General features: G+C 41.8%; 1 protein-coding gene across 6 annotated transcripts in view; it reads right to left on the reverse strand.

Moving 5' to 3' along the window:
• pkp4 (plakophilin 4) overlaps positions 1-21,838 on the reverse strand; it is a 185,508-nt gene that overhangs the window by 12,905 nt on the left and 150,765 nt on the right. For all 6 annotated transcript variants that reach the window (XM_059966497.1, XM_059966500.1, XM_059966498.1 and 3 more), the window contains 3 exons: positions 15,274-15,358; positions 15,055-15,181; positions 4,962-5,093 (listed from right to left, as the gene is read on the reverse strand). In XM_059966497.1, the coding sequence (XP_059822480.1) occupies positions 4,962-5,093; positions 15,055-15,181; positions 15,274-15,358 (344 nt within the window). The remainder of the gene's footprint in view (positions 1-4,961; positions 5,094-15,054; positions 15,182-15,273; positions 15,359-21,838) is intronic.

Here is a 21,838-nt window from a genome sequence, read left to right on the forward strand (position 1 = left end):
TGAGAAATGGCAGATGGAGTTCAACCCGGAGAAGTGTGAGGTGGTACACTTTGGAAGGACAAACTCCAAGACAGAGTATAAAGTAAATGGCAGGATACTTGGTAGTGTGGAGGAGCAGAGGGATCTGGGGGTACATGTCCACAGATCCCTGTAAGTTGCCACACAGGTAGATAGGGTAATTAAGAAAGCTTATGGGGTGTTAGCTTTCATAAGTCGAGAGATAGAGTTTAAGAGATGTGATGTAATGATGCAGCTCTATAAAACTCTAGTTAGGCCACACTTGGAGTACTGTGTCCAGTTCTGGTCACCTCAGTATAGGAAGGATGTGGAAGCTTTGGAAAGGGTACAGAGGAGATTTACTAGGATGCTGCCTGGTTTAGAGAGTATGGATTATGATCAGAGATTAAGGGAGCTAGGGCTTTACTCTTTGGAAAGGAGGAGGATGAGAGGAGACATGATAGAGGTGTACAAGATATTAAGAGGAATACACAGAGTGGACAGCCATTGCCTCTTCCCCGGGGCACCACAGCTCAGTACAAGAGGACATAGTTTTAAGATAGGGGGAAGGGAAGTTCAAGGGGGATATTAGAGGAAGGTTTTTCACTCAGAGAGTGGTTGGTGCGTGCAATGCACTGCCTGAGTCAGTGGTGGAGGCAGATACACTAGTGAAGTTTAAGAGACTATTAGACAAGTATATGGAGGAATTTAAGTTGGGGGGTTATATGGGAGGCAGGGTTTGAGGGTCAGCACAGCATTGTGGGCCAAAGGGCCTGTAATGTGCTGTACTATTCTATGTTCTATTGCAAGCTGTGAATAAAGGGGAACTGTCAAATGTACTAATCTTGAATTTGCATTTGATAAGATGCTACAATGAAAGTTATTGCAAAAAATTAAAGATTATTGTGTAGGAGAACATACATTGCTGAGGATCAACAATTGGTCAGCTAAAAGGAAATAGACCAGGCACCATTTTCATTGTGTGGGTACGATGTGATGACAAGCAAGGAGCCTAAACTGTTTACAATCTCAAAGATCAAAGGTTTACCGTATACATTTACAACTATTGGAAATTTGCTGTGATGTGTTGCAGTGACATGCAACAAAAAAAAACAGTATGCATTAACTATGAGAATTATATATTTCTACAAATGAATAGGATGAAGGCACCAAAGGTATGGTTGTTGCTCAATTTATTAATGACAGAAAGATAGTAATATAAGTTGTGAAAAGGATATTAAAAGGCTACAAGGGAAGGTTAACCAAATGGACAAACATTTGATAAACTGAGTATAAGGAGGGAACATATGAAATTTTTGGCAGGGAAAACAATTCTGAATTCTATAAGACTATTGAGTTCTGGGTGACCCGGTACCCGGTTTACAAATGTTAGTGTGAGGAAAATTAGCAGAATGTTATTGTTTATTGCAAAGGGAATTGAATACAAAGGCAGGAAGGTTATGTTTTGATTATATGGACACTGGAGAGACCACATGTAGAATAGTGTATAAAGTATTGGCCTTTTTAAGGATGGATTGTAAATATGCTGGACGTACTTCAAAGAAAGTGTAAGAGACCAATATTTGGTATGGGTAGATTAGCTTATAAGGAAAAACTGGACAGGGTAGGTTTATATCTGATGGGAATTTAGTTGAGATGAAACAGAAAATCCTGATGGGCCTTGACAGGGTCAAAGTAGAAAGGATGTTTTCTTTTGCAAGATATAAAACAAGGAGCAAAGTTCAAAGTAAATTTATTATCAAAGTAACCATATACAACCCTGAGATCTGTGTTTTTTTTTTACAGGCATACTTAGTAAATCAAAAAACCATAATAGAATCAATGAAAGACTGCACCAACAGGGTGGACAGTCAGAGGGCAAAAGACAACCAACAGCAAATACAAAAAAGAATAAAAAGCTATAATAATAATGAATAAGTAAGTGATAAAAATCATGAATAAGTAAGCAATAAATATCGAGAACATGAGATAAAGAGTCCTTGAAACTGAGTCCATAGTTGTGGGAACTGTTCAATGATGGGGCAGGTGAAGTTGAGTGAAGTTATTCCCTTTGGTTCAAGAGCCTGATGGTTGAAGGGTAGTAATTGTTCCTGAACCTGTTGATGGCATCAGTGAGAAGAAAGCAAGACCTAGGTGGTGGGGTTCTCCAGGATAGTGCTTTCCTACGACAGTCCTCCATGTAGATGTGCTCAATGGTGATGGGGGCTTTACCCCTGATAGACTGGGCTGTATCCATAACTTTTTATAGGGTATTGATTTTCCATACCAGGCTGGGAAGTAGACGGTCAGTATACTCCCCACTACACATCAATAGAAGTATGTCAAAATTTTAGATGTCATGTTCAGTCTTCGCAAATTCCAAAGGCTTTAGAGGCGCTGCCGTGCTTTCTTTGTAATTGCACTCACGTGCTGAGCCCATGGCCAGGTCCTCTAAATGATAACACTGAGGAACTTAAAGTTGCTGACCCTCTCTGCCTCTGGTCCTCTGATGAGGACTGGCTCATGGACCTCTGGTTTCCTCCTCCTGAAGTCAAATATCAGCTTTTTGGTCTTGCTGACATTGAGTAAGAGATTGTTGTGGCCTTTGATGGTGGTTTTATTTAAATATGGCATTGGAGCTGTGCTTATCCACACAGTTATAAGTGTAAAATGGGTAGAGCAGGGGGCTAAGCACACAGCCTTGTGGTGCACCTGTGCAGATGGAGAATGTGGTGGAGAAGTTGTTGCCAATTTGACCTGACTGGAAACTACTAGTGAAGAAATCGAGGATCCAATTGCACAAGGAGGTTTTGAGGCCAAGGTCTTGAAACTGATTGATTAGACTTGAGAGGATGATAGTATTGAATGCCAAGCTGTAATTGATAAAGAGAACACAGATGTATGCATCTCTGCTGTCCAGATGTCCCAGGGTTGAGTGAAGAGCCAATGAAATGGACCTATTGTGCTGGTAGGCAAATTGAAATGGATCCAAGTTACTACTCAGGCAAGAGTTGAAACCTTTCATCACCAACCTTTAAAATTATTTCAAGACTGTAGACCTATGCTCGGATGCTGTTTGTGGATTTCAGTTCGGCGTTTAACACCATCGTCCCTCATACCCTCTGCTCCAAATTGTCTCACCTCACTGTGCCACCTGACCTCTGCGATTGGATTTACAGCTTCCTGACCAACAGAAGTCAGCACGTAAGGATGGGACAGGTCACCTCGGATATTCGAATCACCAACACCGGCGCCCCCCAGGGGTGTGTCCTCTCTCCACTGCTGTTCTCCTTCTACACCAATGACTGCACCTCCTCCAACCCCTATGTGAAGCTTTTGAAGTTTGCAGACGACACCACCGTCATCGGACTCATCCAGAACAGTGATGAGTCTGCATATCGACAGCAGGTGGACTCTGGTGCAGTCGGAACAATCTGGAGCTGAACACGCTCAAGACAAAGGAGATGATAGTGGATTTCAGGAGACATCCCCCCGTTACGTCCCCCCTCACAGTCCTCGGCAGCCCTGTGTCCACCGAGGAGAACTTCAGGTTCCTGGGAACCACCATCTCTCAGGATCTGAAGTGGGAGCAGAACATCAGCTCCATCCTGAAGAAGGCCCCGCAGCGGATGTACTTCCTGCGGCTCTTGAGGAAATATGGTCTGCCTCAGGAATTGCTGCTACAGTTCTGCACTGCAGTCATTGAGTCTGTCCTGTGCACCTCCATCACTGTGTGGTTTGAAGCCGCCACCAAGCAGGATAGAACCAGACTACAGCACACAGTGAGGACTGCCGAGCGCATCATTGGAGCCTCCCTGCCCTCTATTGTGGACCTGTACTCTTTCAGGTTGAAGAAGAGGGCTGGGAACATCATAAAGGACTCGTCCATCCTGCGCACGGACTGTTTGAACTGCTTCCGTCTGGTAGGCGCTTCAGATCCCTCCAGACTAAGACTAATAGGCACTGGAGAAGTTTTTTCCCTACTGCGGTCACTTTGCTGAACAGTTAACTGTCGGCTAACTATTACTTGGATTGCACTACCTGTATGTATAATCTATATTTTCATTTGTATTTATCATTATTATGAGCAGAGAGACAACATCTGCCGGAAGTAAATTCCTTGTATGTGCATAGGTACTTGGCGACTAAAGTCTGATTCTGATACATTAAGTGGTACTGATTGATAGTCACTGCGGCAGGTTACCACGTTCTTCTTAGGCACCGGTACAACTGAAGCTGCTTGAAGCAGGTTGGTACCTCAAACTGTTGAAGTGAGAGGTTAACAGTCTCAATGACCACTCAAGCCAGTTGATCAGCACAGGTCTTTTACTTGGCCAGGTATCCCATCTATGCCAGATGCTTTCCATGGATGGGTTCACCCTCCTGAAGGATGTTCTTGCATCAGCCACAGAGACTGAAATCACAAGATCGTCAGGGGTGGTGAGAGTTCATGATGGTTCCTCCATGTTTTGATGGTCAAAGTGAGCATTGAGCTCATCTGGCACTATATAAGCAGATGTCAATTGAAGACAGCAAGTCAATTTTCTTTTTCTTCAGAGACCAGGAATCTTTGGAATTTGCTTCCTCAAAAAGTGGTGGAAGAGGTCTTTGAATATTTTTAAGGCAGAGATGGGTAGATACTACATAAGCAAGAAAATAAGTTATTGTGGAAAAGATGGAATGTGGAGTTGAGGTCATAATCAAATTAGTCATGGACTTATTAAATGGTTTAGCAGGCCTGAGGGGCCGAAATTTTTACTCCTACTCTTACTTCATACATTTACTTGTAAATTACAATCACCATGACACTCCGATACTTGGAAAGAATTCTAATTCTTCAATGTGAATTTACCAAACAACTTCGCAAACCAAATTTCAATAACTCCAATAAAAAAATATAAAACACGTTTTATGTTTATAAAAGTTTTACCTATACACACTGTTGTAATCATTCCATTTCTTACCCATGGTTAAATCTTTGTGCATTATACCATCTCCTTGGCTGTTGTAATATTGCACAGAAGTCTTTGTCTTCTCGTAATTAGATCGTTGATCCTTGATTCCCAAGAGTGCTGGTGAAGATGTTGTGCTAGCCACTGTAAATAATACATTCAAACTAATTCAAAAACTTGCATCTATTTATCAATAATTATTGATAATACTTTGACTTACAAAGCACTCTATAACCAAAAATGTATGTTTTGATGTATTGACAGTACTCTACATGTGTTGCATTGACCAAATTTTAAACCAGAATGTAATGGTAACCCAGTCATTATGTCTTTACTGAGGAAAGTTAAAGTGATTTTGGTTGCAAACAACTTTGTCCAACACGAAGTTGTTTTGGAAGTTGGTCAAAAAATAAGTGTTTAGTAGGGAGGGGAAAGTAGTGTTCTTGTCAATTCTATTCTCTAACATCCAATCGCTAGATATTAAACTGGATTACCTGCATCTATGTCTGAGCCAATGCAAGATGAGGGACTGCTACTGACAGAAACATGGCTCCAGGACACCATTTCAGACTCAGCCATCCAGCTGAAAGACCTAATCTCCTTTTGGGTGGACAGAAATGCTGCGACCTTTGCCAAGACCCGTGGAGGAGGTCTGTGTGCCTATGTCAGTAAGAACTGGTGTGTGAACATCTCAGAAGTAATGGCCCACTGCTCAGCGCAAATAGAGTTTTAATGGTGAAATGCAGGCCCTTCTACTTACCAAGAGAGTTCATTGTCATTGTGATTTTTTTGCTGTTTACATCCCCCTCTGTGCTACTGCAGCACCACCTGTGACTTCCAAGCCACTCACCTCAATGGTTTCTTTATTATTGCTGGTGACTTCAATTCATATCAGCTTAAAAACAGTCCTGCCAAAGTTTTACCAACATGTCAACTACACAACCAGAGGAAAGAATATACTAGACTTGGTCTGTACTGATGTTCGTGGAGCCTGCAAGACTGACCTTGACCCATCTCAGATATGCAGACCACATATCCATTTTTTACCATCACTACCTTGGGTACTGGAATGATGGTGGCTGCCTTAAAGTCTGCAGGGACAGTTGACTGTTGCAGAAGAGATGTTAAAGATGTCCGTTAAAACCTCCATCAGCTGAGCCATACAATCCCTCAGGACCCACATACAAACCAATTCACAAAGAAATCAGGACCTGGCCAGAAGGTATTAGCTTAACACCACAGGACTGCTTCTAAAGTATGGACTGGAGAGTATTCAGGGAGAGCGCTACCAACGATCATCATGTCAACATTGATGAACATGCAGGCTCATTGATTGGCTACATAAGAAAATACACTGACGATGTTACTGTGATTAAACACTATACTGCCAGGGCAAATCAGAAAGCATGGCTGACTGTATACAGCTTTGTTCACGGTTTAAGGATGGGGAAGCCGCCTTCAAGATTGGGAAATAAGAAGACCCCCAAGGTCAGCAAGAGCCATGTTCTCCCGTGTCATCAGGAAGAAATTTCACAGCCATTTTTGTGACACCTGGGTCTTACGGTACATGTAGCAATGTATACAAACCTTATTAGATTACAAGTCTACCCTACACATCAACAAAAGTGAAACCTCCCTTCCTGATAGGCTGAGTGCTTTCTATACATGATTTGACCAACTGAATGATGTGACGTTGAGGAAAGTCCTCTCCCCCTTTGAGGAACAGGCACCTTTTCTGGGCACACCAAGGTGAGAAGGATTCCAGTCAGGGTAAACCCACACAAAGATGTGAGGCCAGGCAACATATCTTGTCAGATCCTGAGGGATTGTATGGCTCAGCTAATAGAGGTTTTAACAGACATCTTTAACATCTCTTCTGCAACAGTCAACTGTCCCTGCAGACTTTTAAGGCAGCCACCATCATTCCAGTGCCCAAGATAGTGATGGTAACTGGCCTAAATGATTATTGCCCAGTGGCACCGACCTCAACAATCATGAAATGCTTTGAGTGGCTGGTAACGAATTGTATAAAATCCCATCTTCCAGCTACATTGGACCCTTTCCTGTTTACCTACTGCTCAAACTTGACCACTGATGATGCCATAACCTCAGCCCTCTACTCTGTCCCTTCCCACCTGCAAAGAACAATGCCACAAACACCAGGATGTTATTCATCGACTTCAGCTCTGTGTGTAACATGATCATCCCTCAGAGGTTGGTGGGTAAACTATCTTTGTTGGAACTCAACCCCCATTTCTGTGACTGGATCTTAGACCTCTTGAATAAAGGATTCAACAGTTTAAGTCAGCAGCAATATATATCTCAAGCTCCATCCCAGGCTGAGTGCTCAACTCACTGTTGTTCATGGTTCTGACTCACAACTGCACTGCCAGATCCATCTCAAACTACATTATCAAGTTCACTGATGATACAGCAGCAACAATGATGAGTCAGCATACAGAAAGGAGGTAAAGGGGCTTGTCCAATGGTGTGAGTCTCAATGTGGACATGACAAAAGAGATGACTGTGGCACAGGTTGACCACTCTCCATTGGACATTAATGTCTCTGCCAAGAGAGTATGAGGAGCACAAAGTTCTTTGGTTTCCATGTAGCAGATGATCTAGCCAGGATTCACAATGCCTCCTTATTAGTCAAGAAGGCACAACAGCATCTACACTTTTTGAGGAGACTGGAGTGTGCAAGGCTCCCTGTCTCCATTCTAACAACTTTTTAAAGGAGCATCACTGACAGTGTCTTATCTGGCTGCATCATTGTGTGGTAAGGAGGTGGAAAGCAGAGGACCTCAAGACCCTACAGAAGGTAGTAAAAACTGCTGTGAGGATCACTGGGATCTTCCCCCACTCCCATTTGTGACATTTACCAGAAGTGTTGTATACAAAGGGTCTGAAGCATTGTTGAGGATCCCTACCACTCACCCCACAATCTATGAACTACTACTGTCAGAAAAGAGGTGCAGGAGCATCAGGACTTGGTCTGCCAAACTGGGTAGCAGCTTTTTCCCTCAAGCAGAGAGGCAAATGAACATACTTCCACCAGTGAGATATCATCAATAGGACAGCAAGCTGTTTAGTGTTTACTGTTTGCCTGCAGTGCGTACTTCATATGCATTTTTAATTATATTTTATTAACTTATTTGTGATAATATTTAGTTTTATGTGCTGTGTGTGATAATATGTACTATGTGCTGTTTGCATTGTGGGTGCACCATTGTCTGGGGGAATGTTGTCTCGTTTGGTTGTATATACATTATGTACAGTCAGATGACAGTAAACTTGAACACATTTCAGGTCTTATGATTAACTGCACATTAGAGTACATTTGAAGAGTGGTGTCATTTCCTTCTCCTAGTGCTTCCTCCTGGCTGAACAAGGTCTCAATTTCAAGTAATGTTCCTTTCACCTCCCTCAAAATAAAGTATTGCAATGGGAACCCAGATGGATCCTTACTATTTGTTTTCATTAATAATGCTTGTGCATTACATGTTCTATACCTATTCAAGATCACATTTTGAAGCTCAGTATCACCATTGATATTACTTGCTGTGAACACCTTAAGTTGGGAGGCTTTTAATGTTGCTTCCATTTTTAATTTTCATTTTTGGGGCCTGGGCAAAGATAGCAAGGCCAGAATTTATTGTCCTTGCCTACCTGCCCTTGTAAAGTAGTTTAGCCATTTACTTCAACAGCTACAGTACTTATGGTGAAGCTGCTCTTGGAGAGAGAGTTCTGGTATTTAGAACAAGGACAGTGGAGAAGCAGTGATATATTTTTATGTCAGGATGGTACATGGCCTTGAGGGAAATCTGCAAGTGGCAGCCTTCTAATGCACGTATTATGTCTTTCTTGGAGGTAGAAGTCATGGTTTTGGGAAGTGTTGTGGTAGACAAGCTAAGTAATTTTCAGAACGAGAATCAGAATCACTTTATTGTCACTCTGTGAACAACACCAGAACTGACTGCAGTTCTGTGCCAAGTGTAAAACACAGGACGATGCCATATCAGAGATTTTTTCTGGACAGTTTGTAAGTTGTATACGTTGTTTGCTAGAGGTGGAAGAGGAAGAGAATAAGTAGTGGATGGGTTGCTTTTGTCTTAGAAACAGGTTAGCTTCTTCAATGTTACTGGGGCTGTTCTCATCAAGGCAAATGATTTATGCTTGTAGACATGAAGGGGTGTCAGGAGATAACTCAATTGTTGGTAGTTGGAAGGTATTGTACCTGGTCTCCAAACCTGCTCTTGTTGCCACATTATTTATATGGTTTTCCAGTTGTGCTCCTAGTCATAACTGCTGAGTTTTTCCAGCATTTTGTGTGTATTGATCCAGAATTTGCATGTTAGGCTCTCAGTGATAGCAATGCGATGAACAATGAGGGGAAGTCATTACACTTTCTCTTGTTGAAGTTGAATATTGACTGGCATTCTTGTGAGACTTCTCAGTCCACTTACATTGTTTAATCTTTGCTGCATGAACTACTTCATTTAATCAGAAGCTGTGAATGGAATTGAACTGTGCTATTTTCAGCAAATTTACTTACTACATTCTTATGAACATAGAATAGTACAGCACATTACAGGCCCTTCAGCCCACAATGTTGTGCCAACCTTCAAACCCTGCCAAACTTTTTTGAACAAGGGGACAACATGCACCTCCCTCCAATCCTCCAGTACCATTCCTGTGGACAACGAGGACATAAAGATCCTAGCCAGAGGTTCAGCAATCTCTTTCCTTGCCTCGTGGAGCAGCCTGGGGAATATTCCATCAGGCCCCGGGGACTTAACCATCCTAATGTATTTTAACAACTCCAACACCTCCTCTCCCTTAATATCAACATGCTCCAGAACATCAACCTCATTCATATTGTTCTCAGCATCATCAAGTTCCCTCTCAGTGGTGAATACCAAAGAGAAGTATTCATGAAGGACCTCGCTCACTCCCACAGCCTCCAGGCACATCTTCCCACTTTTATCTCTAATCGGTCCTACCTTCACTCCTGTCATCCTTTTGTTCTTCACATAATTGAAGAATGCCTTGGGGTTTTCCTTTACCCTACTCGCCAAGGCCTTCTCATGCCCCCTTCTTGCTCTTCTCAGCCCCTTCTTAAGCTCCTTTCTTGCTACCCTAAGTTCCTCAATAGACTCATCTAATCCTTGCTTCCTAAACCTCATGTATGCTGTCGCCTTCCACCTGACTAGATTTTCCACTTCACCTGTCACCCATGGTTCCTTCATCCTACCATTCTTTATCTTCCTCACCGGGACAAATTTGTCCCTAACATCCTGCAAAAGATCCTTAAACTTTGACCACATGTCCATAGTACATTTCCCTGCAAAAACATCATCCCAATTCACACCTGCAAGTTCTAGCCTTATAGCCTCATAATTTGCCCTCCCCCCATTAGAAATTTTCCTGTCCTCTCTGATTCTGTCCTTTTCAATGATAATGCTAAAGGCCAGGGAGCAGTGATCACTGTCCCCCAGATGCTCACCCACTGACAGATCTGTGACCTGACCTGGTTTGTTACCTAATACTAGATCTAGTATGGCATTCCCCCTAGTCAGCCTGTCAACATACTGTGACAGGAATCTGTCCTGGATACACGTAACAAACTCTGCCTCATCTAAACCCTTGCAACTAGCGGTAATCAAGTGCCAATCAATATTAGGGAAGTTAAAGTCACCCATGATAACAACCCTGTTATTTTTGCACCTTTCCAAAATCTGCCTCCCAATCTGCTCCTCGGTATCTCTGCTGCTACCAGGGGGCCTACAGAATACCCCCAGCAGAGTAACTGCTCGCTTCCTGTTCCTGACTTCCACCCATATTGACTCAAAAGAGTATCCTGCTACATTACCCACCCTTTCTGCAGCTGTAATAGTATCCCTGACCAGTAATGCCACCCCTTCTCCCCTTTTTCTCCCCTCTCTATCCCTTTTAAAGCACTGAAATACAGGAATATTGAGAATCCATTCCTGCCCTGGTGCCAGCCAAGTCTCCACAATGGCCACTACATCATAATTCCATGTATGTATCCAAGCTCTCAGTTCATCACCTTTGTTCCTGATGCTTCTTGCATTGAAGTACACACACTTTAGTCCTTCTACCTTACTACTTTTACACCCTTTATTCTGCTTCTCTTTCCTCAAATCTCTCTATATGTTACATCTGGCTTTACTCCATGCATTTCTTTCGCTGCTCTATCGCTCCGGGTCCCAAACCCTCCCGAACCATGCTAGCAAACCTACCTGCAAGGATATTGCTCCCCCTCGAGTTCAGGTGCAACCCATCCAATCTGTACAGGTCCCACCTTCCCCAGAAGAGGTCCCAATGATCCAGAAATCTAAAACCCTGCGCCCTGCACCAACTCCTCAGCCACGCATTCAACTGCCATCTCCTCCAATTCTTATCACGTAGCCCTGGCAGCAATCCTGAGAACATCACCCTTGAGGTCCTGTTCTTCAGCCTTCTGCCTAGTTCCTGAAACTCACAATTCAGGACCTCATTCCTCTTCCTGCCTATGTCGTTGGTACCAACATGTATCATGACTTCTGGTTGCTTTCCCTCTCGTACCAGGATGTCATGCACCCGGTCAGAGACATCCCGGGGCCTGATGGAATATTTCCCAGGCTGCCCCATGAGGCAAGGGAAGAGATTGCTGAACCTCTGGCTAGGATCTTTATGTCCTTGTTGTCCACAGGAATGTTACCGGAGATTGGAGGGAGGTGAATGTTGTCCCCTTGTTCAAAAAAGTTAGTAGGGACAGTCCAGGTAATTATAGACCAGTGAGCCTTACGTTTGTGGTGGGAAAGCTGTTGGAAAAGATTCATAGAGATAGGATCTATGGGCATTTAGAGAATCATGGTCTGATCAGGGACAGTCATAATGGCTTTGTGCGGGGCAGATCGTGCCTAACAAGCCCAATAGAGTTCTTTGAGGAGGTGACCAGGCACATAGATGAGGGTAGTGAAGTGAATGTGATCTACATGGATTTTAGTAAGGCATTTGACAAGGTTCCACATGGTAGGCTTATTCAGAAAGTCAGAAGGCATGGGATCCAGGGAAGTTTGGCCAGGTGGATTCAGAATTGGCTTGCCTGCAGTAGGCAAAGGGTCATGGTGGAGGGAATACATTCAGATTGGAGGGTTGTGACTAGTGATGTCCCACAAGGATCTGTTCTGGGACCTCTACTTCTTGTGATTTTTATCAATGACCTGGATGTGTGGGTAGAAGGGTGGGTTGGCAAGTTTGCAGACGACACAAAGGTTGATGGTGTTGTAGAAAGTGTAGAGGATTGTCAAAGATTGCAGAGAGACATTGATAGGATGCAGAAGTGGGCTGAGAAATGGCAGATAGAGTTCAACCCAGAGAAGTGTGAGGTGGTGCACTTTGGAAGGACAAACTCCAAGGCAGAGTACAAAGTAAATGGCAGGATACTTGGGAGTGTGGAGGAGCAGAGGGATCTGGGGGTACATGTCCACAGATCCCTGAAAGTTGCCTCACAGGTAGATAGGGTAGTTAAGAAAGCTTATGGGGCGTTAGCTTTCATAAGTTGAGGGATAGAGTTTAAGAGTCGTGATGTAATGATGCAGCTGTATAAAACTCTAGTTAGGCCACACTTAGAGTACTGTGTCCAGTTCTGGTCGCCTCACTATAGGAAGGATGTGGAAGCATTGGAAAGGGTACAGAGGAGATTTACCAGGAATGCTGCCTGGTTTAGAGAGTATGGATTATGATCAGAGATTAAGAGAGCTAGGGCTTTACTCTTTGGAGAGAAGGAGGACGAGAGGAGACATGATAGAGGTGTACAAGATATTAAGTGGAATAGACAGAGTGGACAGCCAGCGCCTCTTCCCCAGGGCACTACTGCTCAGTACAAGAGGATATGGTTTTAAGGTAAGGGGAGGGAAGTTCAAGGGGGATATTAGAGGAGGGTTTTTCATTCAGAGAGTGGTTGGTGTGTGGAATGCACTGCCTGAGTCAGTGGTGGAGGCAGATACACTAGTGAAGTTTAAGAGACTACTAGACAGGTATATGGAGGAATTTAAGGTGGGTGGGTTATATGGGAGGCAGGGTTTGAGGGTCAGCACAACATTGTGGGCTGAAGGGCCTGTAATGTGCTGTACTATTCTATGTTCTATGTTAACGTCCATTGACTTCAGTTTCACCAGGTTTTGCTGATACCACAGTTCATCAATTGCTGCCATGATATCAGGGGCGGTCACTGCCAGCTCACCTTTGGAACTTAACACTTTGGAACAGGATTGCGGTGAGATATGGAGCAAGTGCTCTTGCTGAAATCTAATCTGGATACAGCTGACAACTCTTTTGTAAGTTAAGTTAGATGATGATTAAACCTTCCAGCATTTTATTGCTATTCAAGAGTAAACTGATTTGAGTGAAATTAGCCAGACTGAATAAAAAACTCCCGAGCAAATTTTTTACACTGCCAGGTGACTGCTTTTGTTGTTACTATACTGAAGTAGCTTGGTTAGAAGCATGGTTAGTCCTGGAATGAAAGTCTTCATCACTTTAGCAAGAAGGTGTTCAGATCTGATAGCCCTAGTTATATGCCATGCTACCCGCCATTTTTTGATACCTTGTGGAGCCAATTGAATTAACGATTCATTGGCTTTTGTCATCTTATTATAACCATTTAGCCCACTTAGTTTACTACAGCTTCCAGGGCAGCAATTCCACTTGTTCCATTTCCCCTCACTTTACTCCCCTGCAACTTTCAATGCTTCAGGCTCACCTCTACCATTCATGCATTTTGTAACTGCTCTATCTTGATACAGAGACTACCTTCTAATATACTCACCAAACACATCAATTCTAACAGTTGCCTTAATGATATTCTTTTTTATATTTTCTTCCTATACAGACTTCTGGATTTTTCATCACTGGGTTGCAATATCCACAGATCAGCACTGTACCCTGGTTGACAAAGTCCTGAACTCTGTATTTCTTAATTCCAACAAATACACTTTCCATCTTGCTTACCAGAACTTTCTTCCCCATGGGCTTCTGCATTGACAATAAAATCTAGTATTTTAACCACCATCCATTGCAATCTCACTTGCAGAGATATCTTGCACTTCACTACCAATGCCCACCCCTTTGATTTTCTGTTGTTCTTCTTCCCAGGGTAACTTGGCCCATTCCTTTATCATCTCTGCATCCTCCTCCCCTCCTCCTCTCATTGTATCTTTCATACGTAGCTCAAAAAATATTTGCCTTTGAACTGTATCGGATCAATTGCAAGAATGTGGCAAGTACGTATGCAGCCGATGGATTACGCAGTGAATCGATTGAGCCTCCTAAACGTGGAGGGCTCTCTCTTTTTGATGCTTTTCATCTTAGCTCTGACACTGTAAGTTGCTCAGTGTGTACATTGGCTAATGTGACTCAAAAAAAAGTTTATTCCTACTGTTCTGTTAATCTTGCTCTGCATATACATAGCAACCTCTAGTATACCTGCTGTAAACAATCCTAACCAAATAAATAATTTGGCCTCCCCGCTTAACAACCTAATATACTGTGCCCAACGTGTGGTTTCTTCCAATTCAAGAAAACTAAGTGCAGTTAACCATGTCATTCTCAAGGGCGAATCAACTGTTATTAAAGCCAACACGCACAAAATGCTAGAGGAACTCAGCAGGTCAGACAGCATCTATGGAAATGAATAGATAGTTGACGTTCCAGGCTGAGACCCTTCTTCAGAACTGAAGAAGGGATTTATTTTCATAGATCTTGTCTGACCTGCTGATTTCTTCCAGCATTTTGTGTGTTGCTCTGGATTTCCAGCATTTGCAGACCTCATGTTTGTGAATTGTTATTGAAATCAAGCAATTGAAAGCATGAGTTTTCCTGTGCATAAGATTTAGGGCACAAATTAAATTGCACAGGACAGGCACAAATCCAGGAAACTTATTCTGCATTCTTTTGTATGGGAATGGAATGACGTTAAGTACCCAGTTTGACAGAACTAACTGGGAGTTTTGTTGCAAATGCATTGTTAATTATTTACAAAGCTAAATTTTCTCAAGTAACAATTTCAATTTTCTTAAGTTAATTGTAGACAACTCACCAGATTGAAGAACAGGCGACATATTTTGATTAGTTGTTGATAACGTTGGGTGAGATGTGGAAAATTTATGTTTGTCTCGCTCCAATGTAGAAATTGGTGTAATGAAATGGCTTTGATTCCATCCATCCTTCAAAGAAATAAAAGAAAGTCAAGATGCAAGTATAATTATTAGATTTTAGATTTCAATGCAGAACAACACGTCTTTGAATTTTTACTTACCTTTTTATAAATGCTGCGAAGGTCACGGTATTGCCATAACGTATTTAGGACTTGAGCTGCTGCCTTAACTACTTTCAGCGAATATCTTAATGAAATATAAAATTTAATGTAAATATTACATATGTCAGCAATCTGTAACACGTTAGCCCTATTCAATCCAATTTAACCCAATGGAGTGTATTCTACCTGGAGGTTGGTAACCAGTGGGGTTCTACAGTGATTTGTTCTGGGACCCATGCTCTTTTTGATTTTTATTAATGCCTGGACAAAAAGGGTGGAAGGGTGGGTTAGTAAGTTTACAGCTGACACAAGGTTGTGGATGGTGTAGAAGGTTGTCATAGGTTATGATGGGATATTGATAGGATGCAGAACTGGACTAAGGAGTGGCAGATTGAGATAAGTTTGGAAAAGTGTGAAGTGATTCACTTTGAAAGGTCGAACTTGAAAGAAGAGTACCAGGGTAACGACAGGATTCTTGACAATGTGGAGGAGCAGAAGGATCTTGGGGTCCACATCCATAGATGCCTGAATGTTGTCATACAAGTTGATAGGGTAGTCAAGAAGGTGTATGGTTTGCTGGCTGTCATTAGTTAGGGGATTGAGTTCAAGAGTTGTGGGGTAATCTGCAGCTCTGTAAAACTGGGAGTATTGTGTTTCATTCTGGTTGCCTCATTATAGGAAGAATGTGGAAGCTTTAGAGACATTGCAAAGATTTACCATGATGCTGTCTGGATTAGGGATCGCTTCTTATGAAGATAGATTGAGGAAGCTAAGCCTTTTCTCTTTGGAGTGAAGAAGAATGAGAGGTGACTTAATAGAGAGTAAACTACATTTTGAGGGATTGTCTGAATGGGCAGAGACTTTGTCCCAGGGTGGAAATAGCTAATAGAAGGGGGCATAACTTTAAGGTGTTTTGGAGGAAATTATACAGGAGACGTCAAAGGTAAGTATTCTTCTTACATGGAGAGTGGCAGGTGTGTGGATTGTACTGCCAGATGCAGATACCTAAGGGACATTTAAGATACTCTTAGATAGCCATATGGATGAAAGGAAAATGGAGGACTACATGGCAGGGAAGGGGTAGATTGATCTAACAATAAGTTAAAGAGTCAGCACAGCATTGTGGGCTGAAAGGCCTGTACCATGCTGTACTGTTCTATCTTCTAATCTACAATGATTCCATAAGGAAATTCAGAAAATAAATTAAAACCTGGTTATGGCCTTTCACTGCATCTGCTCTGTAACTGCAACATTTATTCTGTATTGTGTTGTTGTTTTCCCTTAATGTACTGATCCGAACTGGTATGTGTGGATGGCATACAAAGCAAAGTTTATCACTGTATGCGGTACATGTGACAATACAAAACCAATATAAATAAAGGTCAGCTGTATTTTATTTCATAAGATTGATTGCTCATATTAAGAGGGTCGTTCTATTGGAGAGATTTGATAGAAAATGTCGATATATTCTTAGTATTTAAAAGTTTTAAGAGGTAATTTCATTGAAATGTATGATGTATTGAGAGGGCTGGGTATTTAGCATGCTGAGAGTTAGTTTCCCTTGCCTGGAAACATTAGAACCAAGAATGACAATACAAAATAAGGGGTCATCATTTGAGATTGAGCGATGAAAGGTTGTTAACTTGGAATTTCATTCATCAGAGATCTGTGGATGCTCAGCTCTGAGCATTCTTAAGGGTGCAATTCTTGATTCTTCTGTACTATTGGAATCAAGCAATATGGGATAGAATGATGCAGGAGGGATGAATGTCATAGAAGCCTAAAGAATCTGCATGAAATACACTGATGGGTCTTTGATCTAAAAAGCAAGAGTTCCAAGATGGCGGCGCGACGCAGCTTGCAGTGGCCACTCCGGAGCTGATTATCTGTTATTTGTGAAGCGGGGTGCCGTGCGCAATCATAATTGGTTGAAAACGGATGTGGGAGCACAGAGAAACATCTGGAAATCTCCAGGAAGACCTTCTTTGTTGCTGCTGCTGCTGTGAGGTCCGGGTCTCTGCTGGGATGAACAGGCCCCCAGTCCTCGGGGTCGTGTTGCCGATGGCCGCTGGCGGGGGCGTCTTAATATGCTCAGCAGAGGATGATGCTCAGAGAAGCTGTGCCGGAGGGGATGGTAGGAGGCTCGACGGACTCAGAGTCCGCTGCGATCAGGTCGCTTTCATTGTGTGCTGTGTCTGCGAGGCTGAGTCGGGCGGCGCCATGGAAGTCCATAGCAGGGGTATTCCCTTCTGCCGCCGGCGTGGGATGATAAGTCAATCCGGACCCTGAGGACTTGTGGAAACTGTGTGGTGGTTTCTTTAGAACTTATAGTCTTTTAACGTCTTGGGACTATTTTTACTGTGCTCATGGTCTGTTTTTTTTTATCAATTATGCTATTGTTTGCACTGTTGTAACTATGTGGTTTTGTGCAGGTCTTGTAGCTTTAGTTTTTGGTCTTGTTTTGTCTGGTGGATTTGAAGCTCCTTTCCGGGGAACGCGCTAAGACGGTAGCGCGATATTAATACGCAGCAGCCTCTCCGAACTCTGGATTGGGGATTGCCAAACGTTATGTGGATTTTCTGGTGTAGTCTGCTTTGTCATATGCTTTTGTGATATCGTTCTGGAGGAACGTTGTCTCATTTTTTAACTGCATTGCACTTATGGTTTCTAAATGACAATAAACTGAATGTGAATCTGAATTTCTCTTTCCATAGATGAGGACTGATCTGCTGAATATTTCCAGCATGTTATCCTCTATTCAAGAAGCAGAGGGGCTGTTACTTTTCCATATCAAACACATTCTAATTCAAGTTGAATATTTTTTCAGTTCTTTCTACATAATATGCATTCAACCGTCCATTGAACATCTCTCTACTGACCCTGGAAATATCAAATGCCAGTTGAAAAGTCTGCAGCTTTTTAAAAAAATACATTGCTACTTAGAACTCTGAGATCTCTCTTTTGTTCCTTTACTTGTCTCAGTACCAATCTCCTTGCCTTGGCATAATAATTCTTTTTGTCAATGAAAAGTTTACTCATCTCTGCACCGGACTGAGGCTGTTTGTTTTGTGGCTGCCTGTAAGATGAATCTCAAGGTCGTATACTAAATGTACTTTGAACTTCTAAGTTTGAACTTTGAGATCAGATCACTCCTCCTTCCCAGCTTATTATTGACCTTCATTTTCTTCTTTTCTTCAGTGCCCCATTCCCTGCCTAAAACAGGTTATATAGGTTTTCCTCAGTTTACAAGAGGGTTAGGTTCTTAAAGAACTCTTTGTTGTGCAAAAATTCACAAACCAGGAAGTACAGCAAACACAGAGGATAACAGCTGTCGAGATTGAGTAGCTTTTTGAACCAATCTCCTCCCTGTAAATCAAAAACAATCTGCACTTGTTTTGACAAGCTGAAACACGCCAGCTGAAACTTACATATTAGTCATCTAATGGCCACTGTTGCCAGATGAAAGAGTACAGGTTCTCAAGAGAATTTTTCCACCATTTTAAGTAGCTTGTTTATTACAAATTCTTTTCCATTAACCCGAGCAAAAACACAGTTAAATATTACTAATTTTCACAGTTGTATGTTTGAAAGATAAATTTGAAATGTATTGCCCACATTTGTTGGTACTAAATGACACCTTTGTTAAATGGAAAATTACATAAAGCCCTTTGTTATAGCAAAGAATCTTTCAGGAAATGATAATTAACTATGGGAGATCTAAATTGGAACAGATTTTCAGTTCTGAAACATAACAGATCTGAAAGGTTGATTCTGGTGATCCCCAACTCTGAAAATAAGCATTCCCAAGTGGGCATCACGATTGTGTGGTGATTAGCACGATGCTATTACAGCTCGGGATGTTCCTGAGTTTGAACTTCAATTCCAGCGTCATTCTGTAAGGAGTCTCTGTGTGGAATGAGTGAATTTTCCCCAGCTGCTCTAGCTTCCTCCCACAATCCAAAGATGCAACGGGTAGGTTAACTGGTGATTATAAATTGTCCTGTGATTAGATGAGGGTTAATTGGGTTTGTTGGGGGTTGCTGTGGCAGTGCGGCTTGAAGGGCTGTATCGCTAAATTTAATACATACAGATTTTGTGCTTATATTTGAGTGAACTTACTGCTCACACCAGGTTCTGAAAAATATGGTGGATAAATTTACATTTGTGTGGTCATATAAAGTTATTCTACAGTATGTTACAACATTGTGGGCCGAATGGCCTATACTGTGCTGTATTGTTCTATGTTCTATTAGGAGGAATTTAAGGTGGAGGGTTATATGGGAGGCAGGGTTTAAGGGTTGGCACAACATTGTGGGCCAAATGGCCTGTACTGTGCTGTATTGTTCTATGTTCTATATGTTACTTCTATATTAACATGTTCCAGATAACATTAAATATTCCACCTTCATTTAAAAAAGAACAAATATTAATTTTCAGAAATGTGTCATTTCGAGTAGTATTCCTAAATAATCCTGGAAAAACAACTACCCACATAGCTCTGTTTCTCTACCTGTTCAAACTTTACTTCAACTATTAACCCACTTCTCTTTTATGAATTCTATATTCAGCTTTCATAAATCATTTCATGCCTAAATATCCCTCTGCATAAATCATTTTCGACTGACTTCTTAAACATTTTTCCAGGGACTAGGTAAAATTTTCCCCAGTTCAATTATAGTTCAGAGACCTCCCCCCCACCCCTAACCCACATTCACAAGTTCCTTATAGGCCTTATTTCTTAAATCACAGAAGACAACATGAGAGGGTGTTTCTTCTCATACACAGTCCTGAACTTGATGCCATAATTTCAGAACAGAATAATGGGCTGCCTCTTTAAAACAGTGGGGAAAGCTCTTCTTTCAATGAGTTTTGAACCCTCAGAATTTTCTGTCACAGGTAGTTAGGGAAGTCAAGTCACTGAACATACTCAAGATTTGAAAAATAGTGTCCTGAACTTCAGTGGATTTGAGACTTGTAGGGAACAGGCAACAAATTGTAACTGAGACCAGAATCAGATCAACGATTATTTCATTGAGTTAGATAGCGCTCTTAAAGATAGCGGAGTCAAGGGATATGGGGAGGAGGCAGGAATGGGGTATTGATTGTGGATGATCAGCCATGATCACATTGAATGACAGTGCTGGCTCGAAGGGCCGAATGGCCTACTCCTGCACCTATTGTCTATTGTCATTGAAAAGTAGAGCCAATTTACAGAGTCATATGGCCTACTTTTGCTCCTATTTCTTATGATGAGATATCAAGGGAGTTGATCAAGGGAGTTTTCTATTTATTTTATCTCTACTAATTGCCAATTAACTTTAAAAAATTTGGAAAGTGATCATTCCCACACTATTTTGTTCATAGAAGAAATCTTATCTCCGCAACTGATTATTTCTGGTTGGGGTAATGAATAAACTTTTGCACAGTACTGTAAATAAAAAAAAAAATTAACGCAGGATTCCTGGCAGGCCCATTTAGGTAGCAAGGTCTTTCATGGATCACAGGATTTCATGATAAACTTTCACAAACTCAACTAAATCAGAAAGTGCTGAGCTCTACAATGTTGAGCTATTGGAATTCTCTAAGGAATTCCTGTTATAATTCCTTGTAAGTTCCACTGCATTAAAAATCAGTATAGATTGAGTATTTCTTAGGGAATTCTTTGGGGTCAGAAGTGTTTTGGATTTCTCATTTTTTCAAATTATATAATGAGAAAGCATGGGATCACCACTATTTCTGACTCTGAGTTTATGTGCTACTGGTAAGCAGTCTTTGTCTTACACTAGTTCATCACATATACTTAAAGATGCAGCCATTCAGCATGTTAGATTTTCATCAATGATGATCTTGACAAAATCATCAAAGAATTTTTCTGTGGCTTTGTGATCAACAGACGCTTTTAATCACCACAAATCTTTAACCATAACCATATAACAATCACAGCACGGAAACAGGCCATCTCGGCCCTCCTAGTCCGTGCTGAACTCTTAATCTCACCTAGTCCCACCTACCCGCACTCAGCCCATAACCCTCCACTCCTTTCCTGTCTATATACCTATCCAATTTCACCTTAAATGACACAACTGAACTGGCCTCTACTACTTCTACAGGAAGCTCATTCCACACACCTATCACTCTCTGAGTAAAGAAATACCCCTTCGTGTTTCCCTTAAACTTCTGCCCCCTAACTCTCAAATCATGTCCTCTCGTTTGAATCTCCCCTACTCTCAATGGAAACAGCCCATTCACATCAACTCTATTTATCCCTCTCAAAATTTTAAATACCTCGATCAAATCCCCCCTCAACCTTCTACGCTCCAATGAATAGAGACCTAACTTGTTCAACCTTTCTCTGTAACTTAAGTGCTGAAACCCAGGTAACATCCTAGTAAATCGTCTCTGCACTCTCTCTAATTTATTGATATCTTTCCTATAATTCGGTGACCAGAACTGCACACAATATTCTAAATTTGGCCTTACCAATGCCTTGTACAATTTTAACATTACATCCCAACTTCTGTACTCAATGCTTTGATTTATAAAGGCCAGCGTTCCAAAAGCCTTC

This window comes from Hypanus sabinus, chromosome 4, assembly GCF_030144855.1.
Source record: "Hypanus sabinus isolate sHypSab1 chromosome 4, sHypSab1.hap1, whole genome shotgun sequence".
Lineage (NCBI taxonomy): Eukaryota > Metazoa > Chordata > Chondrichthyes > Myliobatiformes > Dasyatidae > Hypanus > Hypanus sabinus.